General features: G+C 44.0%; 1 protein-coding gene across 1 annotated transcript in view; it reads right to left on the bottom strand.

Moving 5' to 3' along the window:
* LOC147888250 (GPCR-type G protein COLD1-like) overlaps positions 1-24630 on the bottom strand; it is a 183407-nt gene extending 158777 nt beyond the window's left edge. Inside the window, exons 1-2 of the mRNA XM_087393199.1 lie at positions 24024-24630; positions 23834-23934 (exon numbers count right to left, since the gene is read on the bottom strand). Of these exons, the coding sequence (XP_087249325.1) occupies positions 23834-23934; positions 24024-24238 (316 nt within the window). The 5' untranslated portion in view covers positions 24239-24630. The remainder of the gene's footprint in view (positions 1-23833; positions 23935-24023) is intronic.
* Between the last annotated feature and the right edge of the window lie 272 nt (positions 24631-24902).

Here is a 24902-nt window from a genome sequence, read left to right as displayed (position 1 = left end):
GCTGTTTCGTGAAGCGTGTCAATTTCTGAAGCTCATACAACATTGGTGTTTGGAGCTTGCTGCAGCATTTTGAAGAGATTTTTCCCACCGACTTTGAAATTTGCACCTTGTTGCTACACTTTCGAGCATTGAAGGCCTCCGTTTTCAGCATTTGGGACTGGTTCTTGCACTCTTGGAGCAATATATTTGCTGTTCATTCAGCATCCTAGTTGGGACAGCAAGATATTTTTGCAGTTTAAAGCCTTGAGGCTTGTACAGTCACTAGTTTTCTCGGTTGTGGTACTGTTTCTCTATTTGCATCAATGGCTAGTAACAAAGATGACCTTTTTGGTATGCTTGGGGCTGATGACAAGCTTGATGGCACCAATTATCCCATGTGGTCATACATGTTGGGACATGTTTTGGTTGCCAAGAATTTATGGCATATTGTTTCAGGTTCTGAGGCCAGGCCTACACGTAATGCCACTTCTGGTGCTACACCTACTGCCTCTGGTTCTACTTCAAGTGATGGGTCTTCAGCTGATGGTTCTAATGCTACTTCTAGAACACTTGCAACTCCTGTTACAGGTACTTTGCCTCCTACACAGGAGCAGATTCAGTGGGATGGTCGTGATGCCAAAGCACAGGCCTTGATTGCTCTCTCAGTGAAATGGGTTATTATCCCTCACATCCGGTCTTGCAAGACAACTAAGCAAGCATGGGATCAGCTTGCGTCTTTGTATCAGGTGCGGAATGAGCAGTTGAAAGATTTGAAGCTTGATGAGGATGGTAACATGGATGCCTATCTCCCTAATGTGAAGGATTTGAAAGAGCAATTGGCCAACATTGATCAGATTATGCATGATTCTCAACTTGTTTCTAATACCCTTGATGGGTTACATGATTCTTATCAAGGCTTTGCTACTACATTGAGGTTGGTTGCAGGGGGTAATGCCAATCATTTCTCATTTGACCAGCTGGTTGCTCTTCTTCTTCAGGAGGAGCACAGTCGCAATGCTTCTATGGCTAGTGATCAAGCCTTTGCTGCCCAGCACAAAAACAAAGGCAAAGGCAAGGTTTCAGCTGGTAAACCCCCTCATCCCCATGCTGATCATTCACATGGTACCTCTCCTTTAGGGGATAATAAAAAGAAGAGATGTAACTATTGCAAGACACCTGGGCATGATATTCTGAATGCAGGAAGCGCATTGCATCTGAAAATAAGGAGTCTGGTCTTGCAGAATCTGGTTCTTCTAGGGCAGAAGATCGACATGAGTCCGCTAATTTTGCACAAGACCAGCATTGGGCTTTCTTCGTTACATGTCAGTATAATCCTGATCAGTTCATGATGCTTGTAAGGCAATTTCAGATGTTCATGATGCCTCATTCTTTGATAGTGGTGCTAGCAAGCACATCACTTCCTACCGGAAGTTATTCAGCTCATTAGAGCATACATCTCAGGGGGGCAGTGTCACATGTGCCAATAATGCATCATACACCGTGAAAGGTATTGGGCAAGTTGCTCTTACTTCTGTCTCTGGTGGTATTGTTACTCTAGAGAATGTGCTTTATGTTCCAAGCATTCGCAAGAACCTCGTCTCTATTTCAGCCATAGCTACCTGTGGCTTTCAGGATCTTTTTTATGGTGTTCAGTGTGCAATGTATGATGTTACACATGCCTTTACCATGGTCTTGCCTGGCACATTGACTAGAGGTCTTTATAGACTTGATGCTTATGACAGATGTTTGGATGATGATGATGCTGCACTTGTAGATGCACATGTCTTTGCTCTTGATTCTACCATGGCCGATACCCCTTTGTGGCATGAGAGGTTTGGACACTTCAATTTTGGACCTTTGGTAAAGATATATAAGGATGGTATGGTTGATCTTCCCAAAATGCTTATGCCGTCAAAGCATGTTTGTGAACCATGCTTGCTTGGTAAGATGCACCGTGCTACGTTTCCCAAGGATGGGAGAGTCGGTGCCTCACGCAAGTTTTATCAGGTTCATAGTGATGTTTGTGGACCCATGAGGGTTGTAGTTCTTGGGGGCTTCTATTATTTTGTCACCTTTATTGATGACTTCACCAAGTATACTTGGATTTTTGCCTTGAAATTTGAAGTTTCTTCATGCTTCAAGTATTTTATCGCTTTGGCTGAGAATGAGAGTGGGCTGCACATTGCTCACCTTAATACAGACAGGGGGTGAATGCATGTCAAAGGAGTTTGCTGTTTTTTTGGCTTCACATGGCATACATCATCGATGCACAGTGCCTTATACTCCTCAACAGAATCCTGTGGCTGAGCAGAAGAATAGATCAATGATGGAGATGGCCAGATGCATGTTGAAAGGCAGACATTTGCCTACCAAGTTGTGGTTGGATGCGGTCATGTGTGCTAATTATATCTTGAACAGATGCCACAAAGGCATTGCAAACTATCACACCTTATGAGGCTTGGACGGGTCATAAGCCTCGCATTTCTCACATGAGGACTTTTGTATGCTTGGCCTATGCTCATGTGCCTTCGCAGACACGCACTAAGTTAAAAGATATAGCTTTTCCTCAATCTGTCTTTAACTTCTCTCCACATATCATGTCTTGGCAATCCTCTCTGCTTCATCCACCAACTTTTTTGCCCATCTTGGAATGTGTCTGGATGATGTGGCATCTAGGTCATGCTCACTATGAGAGCATTATCTGGCTGAGAATTTGCAGAATAAACACAAGTCCACTATAATCTCATAACTTCAATTGTTGGGGTAATCTTCGTAAGGTTGAAGAGGGGTGGCCATGCAATCTTACGTGGCAAGGTTTCGACTTGGTAGTCCAATGTAGTTCAAGAAATTCTGTGAGTTTCGTGATCTATGGGCACAAAGCGGTGAAGCTCGTCTATTTCACCAAGAGTCTGATGCGGTGGTTTTTGGTGAAGAAAGCTTACATGAGAATCATCTTGGGTGTTCAGCTCTAGGTCTTTAGACAGCAGGTCGGTTGACAATAGAAAAGTCCCAAAGCTTTCTTCCTTCCAATGGATTTTAAAGCTTTCTACAGCTCTTATCAACTTTTCTTCGGCAAAGGCCCTACATTAATACTTCCCTATAGGCTAATACAAGGTGGACCTGCTAGTGATTTCATTAGCTGCCACTTTGCAAATTTATGTTGTTGATCTTATGAGTTCCTTTACAATCTCAAGATTCAGCAGTAATATGTCTCCTTTCAAGAGAAATCCAATGGACCGACAAGCTTGACATGGTAGATAGCAGCTATGAGCATTGAGTAGGTAATAGGATTAAGTATTTTAGAATGCACTTTGCTTAGCATACATTCCTTTATTAATGCTATGATATTCAAACCATGATCTCTTCTCTTGTAATTAGCTTGCAACCTCCATTTTGTGCACTTTTTGTTGTTGAAAGCACCGTCTCAACTAAGATAAAGGGTAGGCATTGTTGGAGTCCCCCACATGAGGAGAGCGTTGGGAGCAGTGGAAACACTGTCAGAAGAGTATTGTTAGAGTTGAGGGCATCTCAACTGTAGATCTAGTGAAAGAGGGCTTCTATTGTGGGTGTGCCCACCCCCTTTTAAGCTAGGATAGGGAGAAAGTAGAGGGCTGGTAGGGCTGGCTAGGGGCAGCCTTGAGGCAAACCCTAGGCACCCTGGGACGCCCTTTATAGTGGGCTGGTCAGGGACAGCCAACCAGCTGGTCAGCCCTCGGACCTACTACTTGGGTCACCCATATCAGGCCCCCAAGTAGGCCTACAGGCAGCCCTATTTATAGAGCCAGCCTCCCCCTTTTTTTGGCATCAATTGGAGCAGTTCCTCTTCCCTCTTGTGGGTGTTCCCCCTTGCTATATACACAATTTCCTTTGCCGCTATCAGTCTCTCTCCCTCTCTCTCTCTCTCTCTCTCTCTCTCTCTCTCTCTCTCTCTCTGCTGCATGCTTCCACTCATTTGCATACTCTAACATGGTATCAGTTTTTAGGCTGACTAAGAGAGGGCTGTTATAGCCGCAAGCTGTTCAGGGGCATTGTGACGTGTTTGTTGCAAGGATTTCCACCCATCTAGTGCTGCGATTTGGTCTGTCCATTGAACCTTCCACAATCTGCTTCAGCACCCTTAGGCTGTTTTGAGGACCTCTATGCCCACGCAATCAGTAGGAGGAGGTCAAGAGCATTGATTTGCAAGTAGCCTGTGTCCGCTGGGCAATGTGCACATGGCGTGGTCCGAAAGGGGCAAAAATCGGGGTATCGATTCAGTCCATAACCCACCACCCTTATTGCCGGGCAATATCCCACCAATCCTTATTGCATCGTGCATGGATGAAACCATTGCCAGTGTCTTGACCAAGATCATATAGATCCGGTAGGGGCAGTTTCTTTTGTCATGATCGAACGCAGTGGTGTTGAGGGCATAGTTCCGGGGTGATCGCGTATCTATGGCTCCCCCATGCACAAATGAAAAGGACAAGTTGAAGAGAGGAAACGTCGCTCACTTGAAACTACAGCTCAAGATTTGGTTCAATCATAAGGGCTTATGGGAGCTTGTTCAAGGTTTGAAAAGAAACCTAAGCGTCCTTCCAATCCCAAGAAGCGGATGCAGGATCAGAAGGATTAATTTCAGGAACAGCTTGCTGAATGGGAAGACAAAGACTCGAAGGCACATTCCGTCCTTGTATGCACCATCACGGAGGAGGTTTCTCCCGCAGTGCAGACATTGACAAGTGCGTTCGAGGTATGGTCCAAACTGGAGGAGCTTTATGAGAGGGGCTCAACAATGAGGTGTAAACTACTCAGTGCTTTCTATCAATTCAAACAACGGATTTTGCAGAGGCGTTTGAAATTAAATGATTGCGAGTTGTCAAACACATATACTTGAACTTAAGAGATTGCAATTAAGCTGGAATTAAGACTTATACAGCTTAAACACAAAATGACATCATTGGAAATTGCAATATGATTGAGGGGCCAAGACAGGCCCCCCCCTTATCCAGGCTCACTTTATTCTTGAAAAGTGAGTAGTACAAGAAGTGGGATAGGTTTTGTCTAAGTGACAAAACCTTATCCTTCACTAGCCGTAGTTAGTGAACTAACTGTGGTTAGGGGAAAAAACCTCACATAAGGGAAAAGTGCCCCTAACCTACTTATTACATTACATTGGTCACTGCTAGAACATAATAATAATTCTAACACCCCCCTACAGTGCCAATGTCATGTACAAGGAAATGATCAATCACCAAAAGGAAATAAGTTCAGGGCACTGCGAAATGCCTCAAACTTTTCACGTGGAAGTGCTTTGGTGAAGATGTCTGCAACATTGTCATGTGTTGACACATAGATCATACTAATCTCTCCTGCATGCAACTTCTCTCTGACATAGTGATAGTGAACCTCAATGTGCTTCGTGCGAGCATGAAACACAGGATTCTTTGCCACTGCTATAGCACTCTGACTATCAATGAGGAGAAGGACCCTCCAATGGACGATGAAGATCAGCAAACAAACGACGCAGCCAAACACATTCAACTGTCGCTGTGAAAGCTGCCCTGTACTCAACTTCACATGAGGAGGTAGCCACTGTAGACTGTTTCTTGCTCAACCAAGAAATGCAAGCATGTCCTAGAAAGAAACAATTCCCACTGGTGGACTACCTAGTATCACAGTCTCCAGCCCAATCTGAGTCACTGTAAGCATGCATTTGCAAGTCACCCCCCCTGGGAAACATCAAGCCAAAAGACTTTGTACCTTGCAAGTAACGAAAGATGCGTTTTACAGCCTGCCAATGCATAATCTTTGGGCTGTGCATATACCTGCTCACCTGAGAAACTGAAAACTGAATATCAGGTCGTGTATTGCAGAGATAAATGAGGCATCCAACAGCCTGACTATAGAGTGTGACATCAATTGATTCACCCGCATCATGCATTGTAAGCTTCAGCCCCGGCTCCATGGGAGTGGACATAGACTTGCAATCATGCATGTTGAATCTATCTAAGAGCTTTTAAACATACTTGGACTGAGACATAACAATGCCACGTTTCTCTTGAATAAACTGGATCCCCAAAAAGGAACGTAACAAGCCCAAGTCTGACATATCAAATGTAGCTTTCAATTGGGCTTTGAAATCTGCAATTACTTCCTCATTTAACCCGGTGAGCAGCATGTCATCTACATAAAGAATGATGACCAAAATGTCCCCCCCCATCCTTCTTGATATAGAGGGTGCTCTCAGTTGGACTATTGTGCAACCCCTTGCTGGTTAGAAAGGCATCAATTTTGGCATACCATGCACGTGGGGCTTGTTTCAGCCCATACAAAGCTTTATTCAGCTTGCATACTTGATGTGCATTTCCTGAAATTTCAAACCCTGGAGGTTGTTTGACATAAACCTCTTCCAACAAGTCTCCATTAAGGAAAGTTGTTTTAATGTCCAACTGATAAACATTCCATTCAAAATTTGCAGCCATTGCTATAACTGACCTGATGGTGGTCATCCTGGATGTAGGAGCAAAAGTCTCCTCATAATCTATGCCCTTTTTTTGAGCATATCCTTTTGCAACCAGCCTGCCTTGTACCAATCAATGGCCCCATCTGGCTTTCTTTTGACTTCGAAAACCCAACGTGTACCTATGGCATTCTTACCTGGTGGCAAATCCACAACATCCCAAGTCTGATTTTTATAAATGGACTGCAACTCATCGTGCATGGCATTCATCCAATACACATTATCCTTTGCTTCTTCAAATGTCTCAGGCTCCTCGTCATCAAGAAGAGTACCTGCATAAGCTGATTCAACTGAATGAGCTCCCTCCATGTGCCTTACTGCACTACGAGTTCTGCCAGGCAATGGAGCTTCAAGCCTACTCTCCCTGAGAGTCTGAAGCAACCAATGCGGGACTGTTTTGGCTGCGTGTATCTCTTGAATTTCTTGCCTGACAACTTCATCCACACCTTGAGGTTGTACCAATTCAGTTGGGGGCTGAATCTATACTTGTGGAGCTAGCAGAGGTTGCTGTAAATTCTGAGTTTCAGCGGGGGAACTAAATGCTATAGGAAGCATCCCCTCAAACACATCATCTGAAGAGGCCGGAATCTGAAATTCAGCATGTTTATGTGCAGAATTTTCAGAGAATATAACATCTCTACTAACAAAAATCTTGCGTGTAGCAAGATTGTAGAGACAATAGCCTTTGCTTTGTGAACTATATCCCACAAAAATGCATTTGAGTGCCTTATCTGACAACTTGTGTCTAAACTCCACAGGCATGTGGGCATATGCAACACAACCAAAAACTATGAAGTGGTCCACTGAAGGCTTTCTCCCATGCCATGCCTCATAGGGAGTGATTGTCTTCAAAGCCTTTGTAGGAGCCCGATTTAAAATATAGTTGGCACACATGAGGCCTTCCAGCCAAAACATGTGAGGCAACTTCTTACTTGCAAGCATGCATCTATCCATTTCCATGGCGGTGCGATTTTTCCATTCAGCTTTGCCATTCTGTTCAGGTGTGAGCCTCAGTGTAAGCTGATGCATAATGCCTTTTTCTTTCAGAAATGTCGCAAATTCATGAGACATATACTCCCCCCCTCGATCTGTGCGAAGTGTCTGCACCTTAAGTCCTGTCTCATTTTCAACCATAGCCATAAAGTGTTTGAAATGCATAAACACTTCTGATTTTGCCTTGAGACCATAGACCCAAGTATAGTTAGTAAAGTCATCTATGAATGTAACAAAATAGAGATAACCCCCAAAAGCAGGTGTCCTCATGGGACCGCAGACATCACTGTGAATAAGCTGCAATTTTCTTGTAGCTTTTATTGCACCATCCTTTTTGAAGGGAAGCCTATGCATTTTGCCAAGGATGCAACCTTCACATGCATGAGGAGGAGGCGACTCCAAAGGAGGTGATGCGTCAACCATATCATGCCTCTGAAGTGTCATTAAGCTGCCATAGCTCATGTGCCCATACCTGGCATGCCATAACTCCGCATTCTGCATCACAGCAGTGGGAGTGCTAACTGATAATGCAAGATGAGATCTTTTTTGATATAAATCAAGCTAAAAAAAACCCCGATACAAAGTGCCAGACAACCTCAAAGCATAGTCATTTTCTTTGTCTCTGACTGCACACTTGTCAGCATCAAAAACAACCTGAAATCCTCCTCTATTAAGGGAGGACACTTCTTCTTAATGCCTGGCACAAAGAGTACATCTGAAATTCTGAAATCTGTGCCATCAGTGGATGTGAGAATAATGTCTCCCACTCCACACACTGAAGAAGAAGAATTATTTGCACAAGTTACCTTCTTCTTAGTGGGTGAAGAATGCAGAGTCACAAACAGATTTTTCTTGGAAGTTATGTGCTTTGAAGCACCACTGTCAAAATACCAAGTATGTAGTGTCTCATCAACACTAAAAGAGCATTCATCCTTTGAAGGATCGTAACTACAAGTCAAGAAAGCATATGGATCATCATCATTAGTGGATGTAGTATCTGAACTACCCACTGTAAAATCTGAAGTGCAAGACAAAAAGGCATAGTGCTCTTCAACCAAGTTGACTACAACATCTCCTCCATCATGAGAATGTGGAACTGATGCATCTGACACAGCCATACCGCAATCCCTTTTCTTCTCTTTGGCTATGCGCTTCTTGCACTCTCCAATATAATGACCTGGCTTCTTGCAATAATGACAGATGCCCTTCTTTTTCTACTTATTTGTATCACCCTGTGCCTTATAAGAAGGCTGTCCAGAATCAGCTTTATGCTGATGTGTGGGCTGTTTGGCATGTGGCTTATGCTGCCCTTTACCCTTGGGTTTGAACTTGGAGAGCATAGCATGCTCGCCACCCTGGGTTGCCATATTTTTGTGTGTTTGTTCCTCCTGCAACAGAAGTCTTACCAACTCGTGAAAGGAGAGAGGATTGCTGCCCCCCCTCAATGACAAATTCAGCGAGGTGTGGAAACCGAGATAGGACTCAGGAAGAGAGTTCAGAGTGGTAGTGATCATCTCTGAATCCGGAATGACTTCATCAATATTCAGCAATTGTTCCCTAAGATCCTGAAGCTTTGTGAGGTGAGAGTTCATTGAATCTCCCTCCTCCATATTTGTATGGGAAAGTTCTCGCTTCAGAAAGGAAACCCTAGCATCATTTCTTGCTGCAAACATACTCTCAAGTATTACCCAAGCTGCCATAGATGTCTTGCATGACCAAATAAGAGGTATAATGAACCTCTTGACAGAAAGAGAAATTACTGAAAGAGCTTGTGCATCTCTAGAGTGCCATCTTTTCTGCTATGCTATGGGAGCTCTTGGAGCAGCTGCTCCAATCACCTGTGTTGTATTTGTACCTCTTCCCCTGCCTCCAGCAGTAGGAGTGACAAGTATAGGCGTTGTCTCTGGTCTTTCTTCATCTCCATTGACATAATCCCAAAGATGTCTGCCAAACAAGATATTGCGAACCATGAAACTCCACAAGGAGTAGTTGGTGCCATCCAACTTATCCTCCTATGTGAGAACCCCGAACACCTCATTTGAGTTGTTATGAGCCATTTGCACCAAATATATCAAAAAATACAGCAAACTGACCAAGTGAAATCCCTTCCTGGGATATGAAATGCACAATAAAATCTGCAAAGAAAAATATGCTCACAGTGACAAATATTGTCACAGCCTATCAAAGGCTTAAAATGCACCACAATGCTCTGCTCAATGCCCAAAAATCTGCAAATAGAATCTGCAAAAAGTGGCAAAAGTCTGCAATTTGACTCGTACTGAGTCCAAAACTGTTTGCAGACTTCCAAAATGCTTGTTTACCTGCAAAATTGCAACTCAAATGCAAAAGCCCCAATTTCTTGTGGGAAATTGCATACAAAAGAGGGCAAAAGGTCTGAAAGCCCCAAATGTTGCACAAATCGGACTCTGCCTGCAAAAGCCCCAAATTTCACTGCAAAATTGCAGTGTAATTGCAAAAGCCCCAATTTCTTGGACAACCTGCAACCCAACTGCAATGTTAGTCCACAAGTACGGAATGCCCCAAATTTTTGCAAGATCTAAGCCAAACAATGGCTATGTGCATATAATGTCTGCCAGAAAACAACTGCTCCAATACCTGAACAGAAGTGCAGATGCCAACCAAAAGTACACGAGCTGCAAAATGTACGAAAAACCGTACGTACGGTGTACGCTGTACGGAACTTCGGAGAGCTGTACGGAGGAAGTATATTCACACGTGCGAAACAGATACGGACTATGTATTTCTACGGAACCAGTCCGTACAACTGTACGGCAATAGTACGACGCTATACGTAAGGTGTAGATGCATGTACAGACGTCGTACGACGAATGTATGAAAATAGTACATCGGGTGTACGACGACTGTACGGCAAATGTACGGGCTGCAAGAGCTCCGTGAGCTTGTACGGCTGTACAAACCTGACGGCGTTGCAAGTACGTACGGCGCAGGGTGTACGGCACCTCGAGAACTGAAGCGTGGGCTGCTGTACGGAATCAGTCCGTACAAATTGTACGGATGGGAGCAGGGAGCTTGGAGCAGGAAGGTCTTGTGGGCAAGGAGCAGGGAGCTTGCGAGCTAGGAAGCAAAGAGCAAGATCTTGCTCTGATACCAAATGTTAGAAAAGAGAGTGTGAGAGCAAGAGAGCTAAACGTAGTGCTTGCAATAGATGAAGTGAGTAGTACAAGAAGTGGGATAGGTTTTGTCTAAGTGACAAAACCTTATCCTTCACTAACCATATTTAGTGAACTAACTGTGGTTAGGGGGAAAAACCTCCAAGTGAGGAAAAAGTGCCCCTAACCTACTAATTACATTACATTGGTCACTACTAGAATATAATAATAATTCTAACAAATGCACCATCCAAACTGAAGAACTCAGTGAAAGCCTAGGACCTAGATACAAGACTCAAGAGCATATGTACAAAATAGACAACTGAAAGGCGGACTCCAAGCTCAGGTTTCAACAAGGAAGAAGCCTGCAACAATCACCACTTATATCCAACATTAGAGGCAAGCAATAGTTTCTAGAAAGATAGTAGAAACAACATGAAATAGTGTTGTAAATGAAATAAACTTGACAATACAGACTCCCTTCGTGACTTGACCCTTTTGTAGATGAAGTCCTTGATGCCTCTGAAGCTCCCTTGGGTGAGGAGAGTGTGGAAATGGAGCTGGAATGAGAACAGCTCAGAAAAACAGCCTGTATGCTAGAGAGAGAAAGCCTATATGGAGTGATAGCTGTAGAGAGAGAGTGCCAATTGTTACGCTCAAGCTGAGGCAACACGACATTTTCCTTTAAAGGATCAATGTTTGTATTATATTTGTTTGGGCTTTACGTAAATGATCAGAAAGGAATTAAAGTCAAGGTCCTTGATGAGGGTGATATGGCACTAGACTAGGTGGATCTAAGGCTAAGGGGTCTAAATGCATTAAATGTGCCAAGGGGCAAATGATTTGAATGATATCCCAAGAGAGGGGTAAATGATGCATTTAGGAGGTACCCTAAAATGTAGACATGTGGCATACTAGATCCATCTAGGGAATTGGGGCTCGTTGGAATTTGGCAAGCGGGAGCTTCACGTGAAAGAGAGAGAGAGATTCTATGTGCTTGCTACCATCAAGGTTGGCTGGGAGGAAAATACGTGCCTACGCCCGTGATTGTGAAGAAAGTTAGGCCTTTGAATGATTTAACCGTGATATTTGGTATCAGAGCAGTAGGCGATTGGGAAAGGGGGATCGAGAGAGGTCCTGGACTAGTTGGGCATATGACTAAGCTAACAAGCTGAGGAGGAGATGGACGACTTCGTGTTATCTGTTCACGGTATTTGTGAGTATGTAGTATATCGCAGGCAGTTCGTTAATCAAAAGGTTGTGTGACGCCCAAATTTGACGACGAATAACACGGAGCACAGATTGTATTTTGGCATTATATGTTCACGGACATCATCGCAATTCAAAGATATCAGGATATTTGCGTGACGGAGCGTCGGGCTGTTTGTGTTGTCTGGTTTATGTTATATCCAATAATTCATCAACGTTGGAGCTGTGTGTGAAAGGATAGCAGGATCATGTACAGCCGCAGATTCATAATTTGGTACCTTCAGGGCTTTTTGGCATCGTGTGAGGAACTAGTTATTGCACACAAACTGATTGGCTGGCGTTGTGACGTTAGTATTGAAGACCGGGGCGGAATATTATATGGTTGGGAGCGTTCGAATCGTGGGTCAATTGCTGTGCGAAGTCTGTGAATTAAAATAGTCACGTAGATCAATCTTCTTCGTCATCAGATTGACCACTTTGGGGTTGCTTTTAATTACATTTATGAGCGTAAAACAGTTATGGCTTGGGGCTAAGGTCACAATAGTATCCGGTGGATTTTAAGGTGATGTTTACTCTTTACGACGTGGTTATTTTGCAATGATGTAGCGTCCCAATTAGATGCTCTCAAAGATTTGGTGAAGAAAAAAAAAGAGAGCCAACATCATCCATTCAGGACAAATCAAAAATGTGTGTTGGAGTGGCTTACAAGGATTAGTTGATCTCTTCATGCAGCAGAAATATGACCAAGGAGCTCTCTATGCCTTCTAAGTTTGTTGGAGTATACGCTCGTTTATTTTGCCTTGGTGTTTGAGTTGTTTAAAATTGCAAGTATTTCCCTAGTATAGGGAAAAGATTTCGGTTTGGTTCTCAACTAATTTCAATTGATGGTTATGCTTGTTGAGACACCTTTTGTGGTTAGGAGAATGAAAAGCAGTTTGTAAATACAGTTTTAGGTGGTGTTTTATTTGTTTTTTTTTTTTGTTTAAACACCCATTGACCTAAATGGAAGTTGAAGAAGAAACTTCTAGGGTGGATCCCATAGAGTCGGGAGTCCGGTTGAACTTGCAAGTGTCGTGCCCAGCAGGCCATACACTATCTGGCATAATTGCAATTTTTTTTTTTTTGGGCAAAAAAGAGACTTCTATTAAGTAAGAAAGAAACTCGCTAGAGCAAGCTTTGAGCGGAAATACAACATCATGAAATCATGAGGATAGATAAAACCCCCTCAAAGTGAATTGCAATATTAGAAGATGCCTTGCAACAGATTTTAGCGCAGCAGTTACGAGCAAATGTAGGGCAATCTGAGCTCAGGAAAATGGTCCGTAGTATGTCTACTAGACCATCTCGTGAAGAGAAAGGTAAATCTCAAATGGAACCTGAAACCAGTGTTCATACGGTCGAGCCTAGAAGGGCTAAGGTGCCTAATATTGCCAATTATAGGCCAGAAAAGTATTTTGGTCAGATGTCTGACTGTAGTTCCGATATCATAGAGACCTGGTTACACAAATGGGACGAGGCCTTCGCCATTTGTGAAATCAAGAATGATATGAAGAAAATCCGCAAGGCCACCCATATGTTTAATGAGGCAGCGGATAGGTGGTGGATAAAACAGCAGAAAGATGGATTGGCATCCACTACTTGGGAGGGGTTTAAAAAGGAATTTAGAATACACTTCTTACCTCCTGACAAAGCATCCCGAGCTTGGGATTAGTATCGAAATCTTCGTCAGAGAAATTTATCAGTGGCGGAATACACTGATAAGTTCAGAAAAAGTGTAATAAAAGTTTACGAACCTCTACCTCAGTCAATCCAGGTAAAAGATTTTGAATGATCGGATTAAGATGGAAGTTCGGGCTAAGTATGCGAACACGTTAGATGAAGCAATTGTCATAGCCCTGAACTATGAGGATGCAAAAGGAAATAGACCAAGTGGGTTTGTGCAGGTTGGGACTCGGTATGAGTACTCGAAGAAAACAGGGTTTAAGAAGAAGTGGATTAGCAAAGGGAGTGCCTCACAGCCTAGTGGTCAAGCCAAGCAAGCGAAGCCAATTGAGACTCCTAAATCAAGTACCACCATTGGAATGAAAGGAAAAGTAACACCAATGGCAGCCCGGGCTTAGTCGAAGTCTTCTTTGAACCCAGAGCAAAGAGAAAAAGCGAGGAGAGAAGGCTTGTGTTTTGGATGCCTTCAGCCTCATCAGTGGAAAGATTGTCCACGAAACAAGGATCGTCAGATGGCTGAGATGGTGATCTCAGAATGCGACGTGGAAATGAAGGGAAGTCCCAGAGCAAAACAGATGTAGATTCAGCTAGCGGGATCTTCTCAAAGGTCAGTACCTGTTTTGTTATGTGTGTCTGTTGCTAAGCTAGTAACTAGTGCACCTGATAATGTCCTATCAAAGCCCGCAGCAACGGGGTATACAGCCTTTTAACAATACGGAGTTAATTAAGATGAAAGGGCAAGTAGCTAATCATGATGTCATTGTGTTGTTTGACTCAACGCCAACGCACAATGTAATTAACTCCAACCTTGTAAAGAGGCTGAAATTAAAGACTAGTCCATCTGACTATGCATATACAATCAGAATGGCACATGGAAGTTCAACTGAAGTATGGGACCAAAGGGTTACTCAGTTGGAGCTTCGAATTCATGACTATGCTGAGAAGCTTGATTTTGAGATGACAAAGCTTGCTCATGCAGACATAGCCCTGGGTAAGGCTTGGCATTCTAGGAAGAATCCAACCCTAGATTGGAAAAAGCACATTTATCAATTCAAGATGAATGATGTGATGTATGTCTTATGAGGTGAAAAAGATATACCTCAAGGACCGTTGGTTTCCGTAATGGAAATTCGAAAAGCTCAAGAAGAGTTTTTGTTTCTTTGTACAGCATCAGTAGAGCCGATTGATGGTCCTTCGACTAGCACTGATGTTGCCCAAAATGGAGAGATGGCCAAGCTGGCTGATGAAATAGCAAAGGAGTTCTCTGATTGTTTTAGGGATAAGTTACCTTATGGGTTACCTCCAGAGCGGAATGTTCAGCATAAGATTGAACTAATCCCAGAGGCAGAACCTATAAATAGGAGACCCTATTGATTAAGTTTTACCGAAGAAGCAAAGGTACGAAGACAACTGGAAGAATACCTCAAGCTGGGGCAGATGTTAAAACTCTCATGTTGATTCTGTCCCCATATAAAAGGTACTTTATTTGAGGTCAGATCAGTCAATGGCGATACTATTTTGGAATATCCTTTGATATGCCTTCGATAAAATTGAACAAATTCCAAGAATGATCGCAAAGCGGTCAAATTCTAAGGGATTGGCCAAGTCAGTATCGCAGCCACTTTCTTTGGATCCATTTCTACCCCCTAAGGAGTAATAATGAATCCTAAATATTCAAGTCTTACCATACACAGTACGGTTTTCTTTTTATTTACATAAAGACTGGCTTTCCTCAAAGTACTAAACGCTATTCTTAAGTGTTCGTAATGCTCAGTAATACTTTTACTGAATACCAGAATATCGTCAATAAAATGTACTACAAACTTTCCGATATACGGACGTAGTAAATCATTCATAAGCATGACGAATGTAGCTGGAGCATTGGTAAGTCCAAACGGCATTACCAAAAACTCATAATGTCCAAACCTGCTTCTAAAAGCGGTTTTATGCACATCGTCGGCTCTAATACGGATCTTATGGTAGCCACATTTAAGATCTATCTTATTGAAAGTTACGGTCCCATGTAACGCATCTAGCAAATCATCGATCCGAGCCATCGGCGGATACATGTGCTTAATAGTGATATTATTTAATGCTCTGTAATCGTTTTTGTTTCTCTTCTTCTTAAAACTGATTGGGCTGTGTCGAGGGGAGGCGGTGAAGCCTCTTGACATCCTTCTTTTCAAGCCGTGGTCTCAGGTCCGGTGTTAAAAATAGTTGACCCCTAGAAACCGTTTTTCCTTGAAACCGATGCAAGTGGCATTGCGGTAGGAGCAGCTCTTCTCCAAGAGGGAAGGCCAGTAGCCTTTGAAAGCAAGAAGCTTTCTCCCTCTCAACGAAATTGGCCAACTCATGAATTAGAGTTGTATGTTGTTGTCCATGCTCTAAAAACATGAAGACATTATTTGTATGGGTCAGAGTTTTATGTTGATGTTGATCATGATACTCTGAAACATTTTTGTAAACAACCTAACTTGAGAGGCCGCCAAGCTAGGTGGGCAGAACTCATGCAGGAGTTTAACTTGACGATTCGGTACCGAAGAGGGAAGGATAATAAAGTTACTAATGCGTTGTCACGCATTATGCATAATATGAGTTTCACGTGCATAATATGAGTTTCACGGTATTAGAGAGTGCTCTAATGACCGAGATTAGAGAAACTCAAAAGGTGGACGAGTTTGTCTAGAACCTTTGGCCTAAGGCTCATGTATTTAAACCCGGGGAAAAGGATGACTTGGCATCCAGAAAAGGCCAAGTTTATGCAAGATATACCATAAGGGATGGTATGCTAAAAAGAAATGGCAAGGTAGTAGTACCTAATCAGAATGATCTCAGGCAGAGAGTCATTCAATAATGCCATGATAGCCCATGTGCGGGACATCTAGGAGTGGAGAAGACATATGATCTCGTGAAGCGAGATTTCTTTTGGCCAAAGATAAAAAAGCATATTCATGAATATGTGACATGTTGTTTTTTATGTCAGGTAAGTAAGGCAGAGCCGGTGAAGCCACCCAGGTAGGTGGGAGAGCATTTCCATGGACTTTATTGTAGGTCTGCCTACAACACAAGGTGGATATGATTCTATCCTTGTGGTAGTTGATCGTCTTACCAAGATGGCTCACTTCATTCCAACTAGAGAGTCTGTTAGTGCCTTCAAGTAGCGGACTTGTTTATTAAACATATATTTCGTTTGCATGGATTACCCAAATCCATAGTGTCAGACAGGGATGTCAAATTTACCGGTCATTTTTGGACCGCAGTGTTTGAGACACTAAGGACTAAGTTGGGAATGAGTAGTGGGGATCATCTAGAAACGGATGGTCAAACAGAAAGAATCAACCAAATTTTAGAGGATATGCTTAGAGCATATGTATCATTGAGGCAACATACATGGGACAAGTGGTTGCCATTGTTAGAATTTGCCTACAATGATAGAAAACATTCTTCTACAGGATTCAGTCCATTTGAGCTGAACTATGGTTATAGACCAGCAAATCCAACAACAGTTGGAGTACCTCAGAAAGTGCCTAGTGCCGCGAACTTTGTGGTTCAGATGCAGGAGATGCTAGCACTTACGAGAGCTAACATCCGCCAAGCTATGGATAGAGCTAGAGCGTATGCGGATGAAAACAGATCCGTTAGAGAATTTAAGGAAGGAGAAAAAGTTTTTCTCAGAATTCCTTCGCACTCAAAGTCTTTGACTGCAGGCGAGTGTGCTAAGTTATCACCTCGATATTGTAGGCCATGGTTAATTCTAAAAAGGATAGGCAAGGTAGCCTATAAATTAGAATTACCACAAGGTTGTAAGGTGCACCCAGTGTTTTATGTTTCTCGTTTAAAGAAATTTTGGCATACAGATGACTCACTAATCGAGGGTGTTGTTTTGTTTCACGAGATAGAGAATAATGCAAGACGCAAACCAACAAGAATCCTCGACCGAGGAACAATGCAAGTACGCAATCGAAAGATACCCACGGTGTTGGTTGCATGGCATGGTTTACCTCTATCAGAAGCTACCTGGGAATCCGTATACCAATTACGAAGAGTGTTCCCAGACTTTATCATCGAGGACGCTGATGCCTGAAGAGGGAGGGAATGTTATGCTCAAGCTGAGGCAACATGACCTCGAAAGGGTCGGTCAACATTTTCCTTTCAAGGATCAATGTTTGTATTATATTTGTTTGGGCTTTACGTAAATGATCAAAAAGGAATTAAAGTCAAGGTCCTCGATGAGGATGATATGACACTAGACTAGGTGGATCTAAGGCTAAGGGGCCTAAATGCATTAAATGTGCCAAGGGGCAAATGATTTCAATGATATTCCAAGAGAGAGGGTAAATGATACATTTAGGAGGTACCCTAAAATGTAGACATGTGGCATACTAGATCCATCTAGGGAATTGGGGCTCGCTGGAATTTGGCAAGCAGGAGCTTCACGTAAAAGAGAGAGAGATTTTGTGTGCTTGCTACCATCGAGGTTGGCTGGGAGGAAAATACGTGCCTACGCCCGTGATTATGAAGAAAGTTAGGCCTTTGAATGATTTAACTTGAGACCAATGCTGACCCCAAGGGAGGGGATGTAAGAGAGGAGCTGCTACTGTTCCAAAGGTGCAGAGAAAGGCAGATTTCTGCAAGGGGAAGGGGATGGAACAGTAGAGAGAGAAATTCTGCAGTAGAGAGAGAAAAACTGCAGCAGGAGAGAGAAAGGGGCTGTGGCCTGCTCCAGGCTAGGAGAAGCAGAGAGGATGCTGTTGCTGTTCCAGAAGAGCTGAGAGGGGGCAGATTTCTGGAGAGGAGGGGCTGGAACTGTAGAGAGAGAGTGTGTGTGCTGCTGTAGAGAGAGAAAGTGCTGCTGAGGTGAGAGAATGGCCTGGGGAGAAGCTAGCTGCACCCAAGGAGCTGGAGAGGTTCTGCTGCATCAACCAAAAGGAGGGAGAAGAAAAGTGAGGAATTTTCTTCACGTAGGGAATGAAGGAAAGAGGCCTTCTTTTATAGGCTCAGCGCCCCCCCCCCAGGCCAAGAGTGGAAGGTGGACACTTGTCCCAGATTTTTGGTGGGCTGCAGTCCCAAAGAGGACAGCCCACAACCTGCCCCAAATCTACCAGATTTGGGGCCAGACACTTGGCCTGCATGCCCTGCCATGCATGCTGCCACATGTGTGGGACAGGGACTGCTGACCTGCCAGCTCAGATTCCATGTGGCAGTCTAACACGTGGCAGTCTGCCACATGTCACTCCCAAAAACCCTAAAATTTCAAAGTTGTCAAAATTCAATTCTGATCGCACCCACGGGTTCCTAACAGCTTGGACTATCTACTGACGTACTCTAAGGTCATAATTGAGCCATACTGAGCTCATTTGTTTGTCGTCTTATCTTGTATCTCCATTACTCTTGGCATGCTGCCAGGCCCACACCCAAAGCTCAGGGAACATTCTCTTGAATGGTTCCTAGGTCAGTATGCAATCTGTGTAGTTGATTGGTCCCATGTTTGGGTACTCAGGTGGGGTGTGGTTTCCAGATGTCTCTCTCAAGGAGAGGCCATCACTCTTGTGGGTCACTAATGCCCATAACCCGACCTAGTCCCCATTGACCGTAACTGAACAGTAGGAAAACATTTCATTTCTTAATAAGCATACTATTGAAAAACAAAAAGAAATATTACCAAGCAAGTGGATACATGTTGTTGAAGCAGGATGACATGAGGGCTGTTACTTTAATGGGACAGCTTTACAGTCTTGAGTTCTCAAGCGGTAGTACTATGCAGCCCTTCCTAATGAAGGCTAAGGCCATCCATGACCAGCTTTTGTCCACGAGAGTTGCATTGACCTCTCTCCAGTTGGTGGCACTTATTCTCATCAAGCTACCCTCTAGCTTATGACATGGTCTCTCAGGCCTTGCGGTGTCAGGTCTCAACTAGTCAGTTAGACTTTGATGATCTGTCCTCCTTATTGCTCGAAGAGGAGTCAGTACTTTAGTCCCAGGGCAAGTTGCAGGTCAATGCAGGTGGCAACACGGCCCTTTCATCTTTGAAGAAGAGCATGAAGAATAGGGACAGGTGTTACAAATGTGGTAAAAGAGGACCCCTATCCAGTTGACAGTCTAGCAGGCACAAGAGACAATGTGGAGCTATGGACCAAATGTGTTCGGGTTCATTGCTTCAGGTCACAGTGACCATGGACCGAGGAGCTCGAGTTCATTGTACGAGGTTTCTATATGTGATGAGTTCACACACGTTACTGCACGTGGTGTGTTCCATAGTTCATATTTCTCCATTGGGAACCCATAGCAAATCACTCTCCAATTGTAATCTGCCTAGAGCAACCTCATCGAGGACCCCCAAAAGGGGATTCACATTCCAGACGATCTCTTACAGGAGGCAAAGGTTCAGCAGGCAGTAGCGAAGATCAGGAGATGCTCTCCAACAGAAGGAGCACGCAGCTTGACTTGCAGGCCACGGAGACTCGTGGAGCTGAGTTCTCATACCACTCCTCTAGGGCCAAATGGGTACAGCAGGGGGACAGGATGACCAGACAGTTCTTCCAGACCATTGGACCCCGGTCAGCCTAGACTCAGCTTCAGAGACTGAGGGACGAGCACCCACAGGAGATCCTCGAGTTAACCACGGCTTTTTATCGACAGTTATTTCAGTCAGAGAAGGAGTCATCGGCGACGTAAGTAGCCAAGAGCTACAGTCCCAAACCCTTGGATGGATGCATGCTCTCCATTAGAGGGAGCACGCGGCTTGACTTGCAGGCCATGGAGACTCGTGGAGCTGAGTTCTCGTACCACTCCTCCAGGGCCAGATGGGTACAGCAAGGGGACAGAATGACCAAACAGTTCTTCCAGACCATTGGACCCCGGTTAGCCTAGACTCAGCTTCAAAGACTGAGGGGCGAGCACCCACAGGAGATCCTTGAGCTAACCACGGCTTTTTATCAGCAGTTGTTTCAGTCAAAGGAGTCGTCATCAGCGACTTCCATAGCTTAAGAGGCAATTTGGGCACAGGTTCCAGCATTTGTCCCACAAAGCTTGAGCAAACAACTAGAGGCCCCATTCACAGATGAGGAGTTCTGGAAGGCTCTCAAAGCTCTCCCTCCTCAGAAGTGCCCAGGGGAGGATGGCTTAACCCCCACCTTTTTCCGTTGTTATTGGGAGCACATGCACTCCGCTCTGCCTGGCTTGCCAGATGATTTTTTACTCAAGCTCCCTCCCGCAGTCCTTGAGCCGAGGCTAGATATGCCTTATTCCAAAGGGTGGAGATAGATCGGATATCAGGCTGTGGAGACTAATCACCTTACTGGACACCGACTATCTTGGCCAAAGTCTTGAGCTTGCGGTTGAGACCCAACCTGCCGGACATCATTCATGACACGTAGACAGGTTTTGTTTAGGAACGCAATATCTTGGACAGCATCTTTACTTTCTGGGAGGAGTGATTGGCCCAAGAAGAGTCACAGCCTCTGGCCATTCTTCTCTTGGATTTTGAGAACGCTTATGATAAAGTGGAGTGGTCCTTTTGGAGGGCACCTGCGGAAACTGGATATTTCGAAAAGGTGGATCAGAGGGGTCTCAGCTCTATACGCGCAGGGAGCTCCAGCACACGGGTGTGGCCTTCTCTCTTTCTCGCTCAGTTTGGCAAGGCTGCCCCACCCCCCCTTCCTTGTAATAGAGGCCATTTTCTACACTCTCAGGAGATTGGTCCCATAGGGATGAGGTTGCCGATCCAACAAGAGGAGGAGTTGCTAGATTCAAAGTTTGTAGATGACACAGCTTTGTATGTGGGAGGCTCAGCCGCGAGCCTTGAGGCAGCCAAGGGGGCCTTGGCTATCTGCTGTGAGGCCTTTGGGGCCTCATTAATCTACTGGCTTCTTCACAGGCATAGAAGAGGTTCAAGAGGTCCATTTAAGCATTAATAGAAACTTCCTTTTTCTGGAAAAATAAAAACTAACAAAAAATAAGACATACAAAGACGTCCTTTATAAAACAAGCACCCGTCGTGTATGGCATAATCGCAAGGCTGATCATCGTATTACCAATCCTTCATCTTTGAGAGTGTGGACTCATGTACAATGGAAATGGAGGATACCATGTCCTTCCTACTAAGAGCATTAGCAACCACAATCTTTGGACCAAAAACATACTTCTCATGCCCCCAAACTGTTTGAATGTCTAGCTCCACTGGACCTCGAACCATTAGGGTGGCAGGCATCGTCTACAGCCATTGCGATGGCTGAGGATCAGCTTGTGGGACCTGTCTAACATTACGCATCATTCTGCTGAACGTAATGGATGCACCTGCAGCATGACAACAAACTTGCACTGAGCTTTCTCTCAGTGGAAAGCTGACTTTTGAATATCCAACGTGTGACTCCAAATCCAATGATACCTTTCCAAAATAGTCATTCCAAGATATAGTTGACTCTGGATATGGGAAAGGAGTCCTATCTGTCAGCTTGATGAGTGCGCACTAATCCGCACACATCCTGGCTAAATTGTTGTCCTTTTTTACAAAAAAGGATGGGTGTTGAATTGCTAGGTCTAATGAAGTCATTCCTTAGCAGTTCCTCCAACTAGATCTTTAATTCCTCCTCCATGGCTTTGTCAAGCCCGTAGGGGTTCTTGCTAGATGGAAAGGCTCCTAGAATGAGCTTGATCTGATCATCATCTGGCTGCACTAGGATAAGGATGGTGGTAAGCTGGATGTGAGACAACTCTTGAAATTCTTGAAGGCTTCCTGATGTGGGTTTGTGGCTGATGGTAATGCGGCAGTGTTGACATTGACCAGAAAAACTTCCCCACCTCAACAGAGCTCCTTGGTCAGCTCCATGGCTGCGATCAATGGTCACAAAGAGACGTCTCGAAGCCAAGAAACAAACCTTGCACCAGTGGCTAAAATGTTAAACCTTTCGACTAATAGTTGGGTTGGATCTCAAACTGATGCCACCACCAGGCTCCCAAGATAATATTCGCTACCTATGCAGGTGTGGATGACTATTGACCTACTGAAATATTCAAGACGGTTAATGGGACCTCCATGCCACTTTCAACACGTTGGCTGGTAAATCCGTTCAAGGCAATTATAGCTGCAGTTGATAGAAGCAACCGAGCATAATTGACTGCTTTGGTGGAGATGATGTCCACTGAAGTACATACAGTCCTACTTCTTGACGTCTTGCACATGACCACAATAGCAACAGTTTTCTTTATTGTACTGAGCACATGTCTCAGCATCCAAGAAACCCCTGTAACCATTGCCGTTCGTCGTCGTCAAGTTGTTCTTACTACTTTGCTGCCCATTCCAAGGCTTCTTGCTATTGATGGAGCTAATCTTGGATCCTTGACCCTTGCTCATGAGCTCAAAATTCGAAGCGAGCTCGTAAGCACCTCTGTAGTATTTAGGCTGAAGCTGCAAATGTACCACTGGATGTCCGATCATATGAAATGGAGAAACTTCATGGTCTTGTCCTTTTTTTCTTTCTATAACTAAATGGCTACCTATGTGAATCAATTGGTGAAACGATTGACCAATTCTTTAGAAGTGGGTCTGCAAACAATCCAAGTAGTAGGGTGGAAGATAGCATGTCTTGATGTTTAACAGAAATTCTGTCCACATGTACATGGCTATTTCTCGCTCTGCATCGTAGTGACTGCGCACTCCTTGTGCCACCAAATGACAGCTTCATCTGAAAGATGCATTGAAGCCAGAATGCACTTCTCGTTGTTCTCAAACTGATTAGCCAAGAAGTGAAGATGGACTGCAAGTCTCCCAAATCTTCATTCCCATGTCCAGATGAAGAGATTTTTTTACTGTTGTTGCTGCATTTGCATCATGGTTTCTGACTGTTGTTGCTGCATCTGCATCATGGTTTTTGCTTGTTGTTGCTGCATCTGGTTGCATCATGGCTACCATGGCAAATAAATAGGGGCCAATAGAATTGGTGGCATGGGTGCTGCTGGCGGAGGTGTTGTTGGCAGAGCTCCACCACGTACAGATTTTGCCTCATCCTCGACACTGGGTTGGAAGGTGTCTCTGTGCTCATGCTTGATTTGCCAGAGCGTGTCTCTACCATAAACTAGTGCCCCCTCCCTAAACTGTCCCTCACGAGCTCAGAAAATAAAACTGAAGCCCTGATACCCATGTAAGACCATGCAGGTAACTTAAGCTAAAGATGCAAATAACAATTCGATGATGAATATAAGTAAAACCATATTATTAGATTATTAGAATTCCATCATCCAATTTCATATAGAGCAGTTCAATCAAGCGACTACAACAGACAATTTTAAAAACACTCACCGGTATTGCGAAGAGAAAGGTAACAATGGTAGTATGGCAGCACGAAGACCAGCAGAGTTATCAAGCAAAAAAGATCCATTTTCCAGTTTATCCATCTTGCACTGAAAAGAATCTAATCAGTACCGTCCAAATCGATATTATACATATCCTTCACGCTCAAAAACAGAAAGCGATCGGTAGAAAGGCATACGTTTTAGAGAGAAAGGGAATGATCTCGAATAGTACAAGCTGCAGAAGGTTGAACGAGAAAGCAAAAACGATACTAAATATAATCTGCACGAGTGCACTTTTTTCCTCGTATTCTTTGTAGAGCTTTCGGTTGAGGAACCAAAGGCCGCTCCATGCGAGGCCTCCAAGGGATCCTGTAATCACCAAAGCCTCGAAGGCAACGTATGCGATCCCCATGGCTCAGCTTTTCGGTAGTGTTGTTCTCAATGCATCCTGTGATACAAATGTGTTGCTCCGGATTCGCGCTCTCCGCCTTTCTCTTCGTCCTGCCAAGCTGTGGTTATCGTGGTGACGCAAGAGCGTGCTGATGATGCGATGTTCATCGTAGAGCGATCGAAAGGCTAGGCGCATTTGTGGAGCTTGCGATGCAGATGCATGTCTCGATTTCCCCAGCGATCAAATTGCACTCCTCTCCCTCTTTTTGCTTGACGATCTCCCTTGAAACATTACTATCAGCATTATATCGATTGAACGATTGTTTGATCTATAAAATTGATTGTTTGATCCAATAAATGATTTAATGATATGATTGTTTGATCCAATAATCTTCTATATATCTATATACTATGACTTTGTGTTCTCTAAGCTAGCTCTCTCACATGTGTCACCTTCACAAAGCTTGGTTTTAAGAAAAGCAGCAACTCAAAAAGTGGCTTGCCACATGGCACCCTCTCCAACCTCCCACCACAAGCCTGCCCATGTTCTAATTCTAAAAAAGCTTCTGAGAATGGTGACACAAGAACATGCAATACCCACGGGTTTGTTGCTACTTCCAAGCTAGTATAGTAATATTGTGGCGCAGCAACGTGCAAGTTCCATCCTACTTTATTATAAGCAACAT

The sequence above is a fragment of the Dipteris shenzhenensis genome, chromosome 22, assembly GCF_047967505.1.
Source record: "Dipteris shenzhenensis isolate YYH24624 ecotype China chromosome 22, Dip_SZ_1.0, whole genome shotgun sequence".
NCBI classification, from domain to species: Eukaryota; Viridiplantae; Streptophyta; class Polypodiopsida; order Gleicheniales; family Dipteridaceae; genus Dipteris; species Dipteris shenzhenensis.
Note: the sequence above shows the minus strand (reverse complement) of the source record. Positions and strands in the feature narration are given on the sequence as shown.